General features: G+C 38.1%; 1 protein-coding gene across 1 annotated transcript; it reads right to left on the reverse strand.

Annotated features, from left to right (window-relative positions):
- Positions 1–1,916: 1,916 nt before the first annotated feature.
- Positions 1,917–3,867, reverse strand: LOC142377883 (elastase-1-like). The gene is made up of 7 exons (XM_075462215.1): positions 3,828–3,867; positions 3,510–3,601; positions 3,264–3,364; positions 2,761–2,886; positions 2,493–2,629; positions 2,250–2,392; positions 1,917–2,087 (listed from the first exon to the last, which is right to left on the reverse strand). The coding sequence occupies exons 1-7, from the start codon at positions 3,865–3,867 to the stop codon at positions 1,917–1,919; spliced, it is 810 nt and encodes a 269-aa protein (XP_075318330.1).
- Positions 3,868–5,892: the final 2,025 nt, after the last annotated feature.

Genomic DNA, 5,892 nt, shown 5'->3' on the forward strand with positions numbered 1-5,892 from the left:
TTCATATTTATGGTTCAAAATCCCCATAAATTAAAAAAGTAGAAAATCAAGAACAGTTTTTGGGTAACAGATTCTGTATTAACAAGTCTCTGAAACACTGCTACTTTGTGAAGTAATGAGCATAGATTTTCAATTCAGTATCATCATTAACACATTACTGAATTAGATCAAATAAATTAAATGAATGTTTATTATTTTGCAACTTAAAGCCAGTGAGCAGTGGACATTTTTTCGACTTTTCAATCCTTATCTTTCTTGGGAGCAGACAACAAATTGTGTTGTAGTATTGTTGTCAGTGAGTGACTTTGTATGAGGCCTGTTTGTCAGCAACTATTGTATTTTTGCAAATGAATCACAGTTTCCATTCAAACTGATGTTATTTGTTAACTTATAACAATTAATTCATCCATCTATTTTCTATACCCGCTGAATCTGTCGGTCGGGTCGTGGGGGGGCTGGAGCCTATCCCAGCGGTCCTCGGGTGAGAGGCGGGGTGCACCCTGGACAGGCCGCCAGTCCATCACAGGGCCACATAGAGACAAACGAGACAAACAACCACACACACGCTCACACTCACTGTTTTTTTTAGAGACACCAATTAACCTAACATGCATGTTTTTGGACGGTGGGAGGAAGCCGGAGTACCAGGAGAGAACCCACGCATACACAGGGAGAACATGCTAACTCCACACAGAAAGGCCCCAGCCGGGAGTTGAACCTGAAACCTTCTTGCTGTGAGGCAACGGTGCTAACACAATTAATTAATTTTGATGCAATTAATATGAATTTCTCAGAAACATACGATTATTATGAGATACGGTACTACTGAAAATTAATTGTGTATCTAAAGTATTTCTAGTGTCAACAGCATTAGCTGAAAGCGAATAATGATCTGGCCTTCATCAAATGACTTAAATCCCCTTGAAAAAATTGTTGGTTCTTTTTCGATGTGATATTTACAGTGACGAACGACAATGCACCTCTTTGAACATCATTTTGGAGGTCCTTGCTACAGAAAAGGTTGATGGGGAAGCATTCAAGAAACTTCGTTAACAAAGTTTACAAAATAAATGTTAACCCAAATATTAATTTTTACTGGTTAAATATTCAGGTTTGATTTTCAGTAAAATGTTTGACTGACTGACAATAGTAGTGATGAAATATCTTTCATATACAATTTTTAACAAATTTTGGTGTACTGTATGTGGAGTTTAAGCATCACAGATTGATCAGTGTGCAACCATCTTAAAACAGATTTAGGGCACATGCATTTTTGTCCATTTTCAAGATTACCAGCTTTGTTTTTGTCTGCTAGTGTCACTATTGGTTGAAAAAAAAAAAAGAAAAAACACTCTCACAACCTTTTATATATGATTCTGGATTACTGTGTGATACGAACACGGCCAGGAGTTGTAATGAGGAGGTGGCCATTTGACCACTTCAGTTGTTGACTGTCTTAAAGTTTATTGCAGTTTTGAGTAGCACGTGACAATGTGCTGCCAAATCTCTGGACTTCACTGAATTAAATTAAAGAAAAGAACACATTGAAATGTTGGTGCTTTTATGCTATACATTGTGATTTGTTGCAGGGTAGGACAGATTGATGCATAAGAAATACAAAAGAAACATGAAAATGTACCATTCACAGTGATATAGTTTACAAATTGTAACTGTGTAAAAAGCTGTAAGCCTTCTGAAGAAAAATGAGTCATCAAACAATGTGTAATCAAGTTTATATTTGTTGAATGAGACCAGCAATCATGCTAAAATGGTCCAGTATGGCCTCTGCCTTCATGTGATGAAACACAGGTGACTCTTACGATCTTTACATGATCTGGAAAAAGAAGAAGTAAAATCCAATAAAGCATCAACATTGTAGTCTTCCTGTACAAAGAAGGAATGCGTTTCTTATTCTTTCATATGTCTTTCATACTAACCGAGTTCATCCAGTCAATGTAGGCAGACACACGGGTGAAGACAGTGGGCTTCTTGGGAGCGTTGCATCCCATTCCAGACACAAAGCTGGCAATACCATGCACATAGTATTTGCCATTGACCTGGCAGTTCAGAGGGCCACCAGAGTCACCCTGAAAGAAGCAAGATTATTTTCAAATTTTACAATATTACTGCCTTGTTTTTGCATTTTTCAAAAAAAAATTCTATCCCTTCTGTCAATCATTATTTCAGTAGCATACAAATAACTTGTTTTAGCAGAAATAGAATAAGTTGTTTTCTCTTTCAAGACTTACATTGCATCCAGCCTCAGCACCACCACCACCACACACCATGGTGGTCTTCACAGTGCTGCCCCACCAGCCACTGCTGCTGCAAGTTTTGTGGTCCACCAAAGGAAGATAGGCCTGCTTGAGCTGGTAAGACAGGCTACCACCAGCTGATCAAAGTGAAATGATAAGATATATTTAACTTTAAAGAACAAAAACAGCAGTGGCTTAGACAGCAGGAGGGCAGAGGGTATCTTATAATCAACTTACTAGAGGTACGTCCCCATCCGGTAATGTAGCAGAGGTTGTTGTGGGGCAGAATCTGGCCGGAGGGAGGCAGAGAGGCCAGCTGGACGTAAGAGTTCAGGGTAGCATCAGAGGACAGTTTCAGCAGAGCAACATCGTACCTAAGAGAGAGGGAAAGAGAGTAGCTATTTTAAGATGCTAGACTCCAGGGGAGGACATTTTTGGACACCGGCACACTGACTTATTTGCCTTGGAAAATCAACAAAGAGCATAATATAAGCATAATCCTTACCCATAAGCCACATTATTAGAGTTCCAGTTGGGGTGGATATAAACACGGCTGACACCAATGACCTGCTCTCTGCCACTGTTAATGTTGAGATCATGTTCACCAAGAACAACGCGCCACGTCCTGCTGCTGCATTGTTTTAAATATGAACCAAAGAGAAGCAAAATATGTTAAAAAATCTATAATAAAATAAATTTGCAAATCATGATTGTATATCACTAATGCAGACAGTATAGACCATTTTTTAAATTAAAGGTTTACTTTTGTTCATATTCTGACTCATTTAGTTTGATTTGTTTTGGCCTTTCTAATCAAGCAAACCATTTCCTCTGTGACCGTTTAAATTAAGGTTGGACAAATTTCCTGATGCCACTGAAATAAATCATACAGTACTGCGATAAGAGTTGGCTGGAGATATTTGAGTAAAGTTATGAAAACATTAGCGCAAATAAAACTCGCACAGCTGAAGAATGCTGTGTCTAACCTGTAGTTAAACATTATGTTACCTGTCCACACAGTGAGCAGCAGTCATGACCCAGCCACTGCGAATCAGGCTCCCGCCGCATGTGTGGTAGTATCTGCTGCCGGATAGGTACTGAAGAGAGATCTAAGGACAGACAATAGACCTGAAATCTCTGGTAAAAACATGCATGTTAAATCCATCTTAATTCCTCGCATCACACTTTTTTTCTTTTTATGTCTGAGAAAATGCATGCATTCAAACATATATGTAAGTGTTGACAGTAAATTACCTGCCAGGGCCAGGAGTTGGGTTTGGCCTCCTCACCTCCAACAACCCTCTCAAAGCTGTCCTCCAGGTACCTCGGCTGTGGCTCAGCCAGAACTGGTAGAAAACAAAGTTAAAATTGAATAAATAACGGGTTCATTATGACATAGATCTGAAAAATCTTCTTATGTGATTTTACTCTCTGCCTACAGCAAGAGAAAACACTAAATTGATGCTGGTAGCAAAAGTGTACTGGTAGAGCATGTAATTTGGAGCCCATGCAAGTCAGCTAATAAGAACGCTAACAAGACAAACATAAGTCTTAAACAGATAGTTTTCTTACCCAAGGCAGTGAGACTTGTCAACAGCAGAAACCTGAGCATGTTTGCGTCGTGTCCGAACGTTTCAGCAAAGAACCAACACAGCTCTCCCTTTTTTAAAGCCTGAACTTGACCTTGAACTGATGTGGAAATGTGGGGCTGTTCTTCCTATCCTGACAGAAGCCAGGCATGCACCTGTGGTTTGTCTCACACAATGTTATCATGGTCAGTTAAAACACGCCTTTTTCTTTGACCAGTGGAGTTTGGTTCTGAATAAAGAATTTTTCATATCACCAGATGGCATGAGTCATCATGATTCATTGGGCATAGAAAGATATTCATACATTTTGTTTGGCTGTTAGCGTTCAACAGATCGATTTTGGGTAAACGCTGATGGTGAATCATACATTTTGGTCTTTAAGGAAAGGAGTGTAATGATATCTGGCAAACATTGTTACTGTGTGAATCATCACATTTGGTGTCATATAAGATGGTGATGTGAATACAAAGATTGTCACCTCTCATCCAATTTGAAAAGTTATTTCTCTGTGTATCGTATATATACATATGATCATTGTTTCCCTTCAGCATGAAATCTTAGAAAGAATTGTCTGATGTAGCACAGTCAAGTTTTGGCAAATATTTACCTCACGACTTTTTCACATGCCCATTTGGACTAATGTGAATTATGTAAGAATGGGAAAACAAACAGCTGGGAATGGGCAGCAGGGGGTGTTTTGTTGTAACACAGGTATGTGCTAATGCACGCACACAAAGAACAAAGAAACAAAGAAAATAAATAAAGAAAATCTAATCAATATGACTGAACATTATATGGAAAATAAAATGTGATTATATAGTATTTTATTAAACTGAATATCTTGTTTGTCCAAAGCAAATATTTCAAGAACAAAAGTTATAATTGTGTTGAAAAAACCACAAAGTTGAGGGATTTTAAGCTTCAGTGGATAATTAATATATCTGAATCCATTAACCTGGTAAAAATGCTTTCTTCAAGAGTTCCTTTCAAAATGTTGAGAAAAAAAAGACGAAAAAAACTAAAAAAAGACGAAAAAACCACAATACTGAAATAGAGAATTTATTTTGTCTATATTTAACGTAATTAATAAATTTTAAAGAGGAGAAACTGTACATTAGTTTGAATTTGCGCACCCTGAGATTATGTGGCTGCACAGTATGGCGTAATCTTTGTGCCACCAGGTTGAGCGCGCAGTGACACTGATTTGAGGGCACAGATCTATCTGAAGGAACAATAATTTTAAGCGTGTGCGTATGAATCTCACACACGCTCGCTCATAGGTGCTCGGACACGCGCTCAACTCTGACAAACTGCTCGCTCGAACGGCACTCTGCTCGCGCTCGGCTCTATCTCTGCTCGCTCGCGGCTCTGTCTCTGCGCTCGCAACTCTGTTAGTTGTATGTAAATGAGCCACGCCACCAGCCAATCACTGCAGAGTCTGCAGTGCAGACTCAATTGAACTTCTACCATCACCCTAAAGGAATTAAACTAGATGTTATATTTTTTTGTCAAACCAGTAACCATTACAGATTAAACCAATAACACAATTGATCAGTTTAAAGTTTAAAAGTTTAAAAAACCCCACTGTGGGTCAGCTGCTATAGTTCATAACTTACTAGGTAAAAACAACCACTTCAATACTTCAAACATTTAATTTCCTAAGCTGGTGTAGTTTTAATTTTCTACCGTTTTAGATTTTGATCAAATCAAATTTATTTGTAGCACATTTCATGTACAAAACAATTCTTTACATAAAATAAAAGCATTGCAGCAGGGAGTGGAAGAAACATTAAAAATACATGAAAGAATATAAAGAGAAACAAATAAAAAAAGTTGATGTTAGGTTTCTTTCTCTAAAATATTTGTGACACCCTACAACAGTAATCAGTAGGCTAACTAGCTAGCACCCAACTACACCAGTTTTAACATGATTACTACAATTCTTCCTCCTTATTTTATTATTATTTATCACACAAATACCAGTCTGTGAAAACTACCAGTCTGTGATTGGCTGGTGGCGTGGCTCATTTACATACAACTAACAGAGT

Source organism: Odontesthes bonariensis, chromosome 3 (genome assembly GCF_027942865.1).
Source record: "Odontesthes bonariensis isolate fOdoBon6 chromosome 3, fOdoBon6.hap1, whole genome shotgun sequence".
Classification (NCBI taxonomy): domain Eukaryota; kingdom Metazoa; phylum Chordata; class Actinopteri; order Atheriniformes; family Atherinopsidae; genus Odontesthes; species Odontesthes bonariensis.

What these genes read in the sequence shown, in the direction of transcription:
- LOC142377883 (XM_075462215.1), bottom strand. Translation starts at nt 3,867, where the DNA reads ATGCTCAGGTTTCTGCTGTTGACAAGTCTCACTGCCTTGG. An exon ending in CCAACTCCTGGCCCTGGCAG is followed by an intron (nt 3,365 to 3,509) that starts GTAATTTACTGT and finishes GTCTGTCCTTAG; the next exon opens with ATCTCTCTTCAGTACCTATC. An exon ending in GTGCTGAGGCTGGATGCAAT is followed by an intron (nt 2,088 to 2,249) that starts GTAAGTCTTGAA and finishes TGCTTCTTTCAG; the next exon opens with GGTGACTCTGGTGGCCCTCT.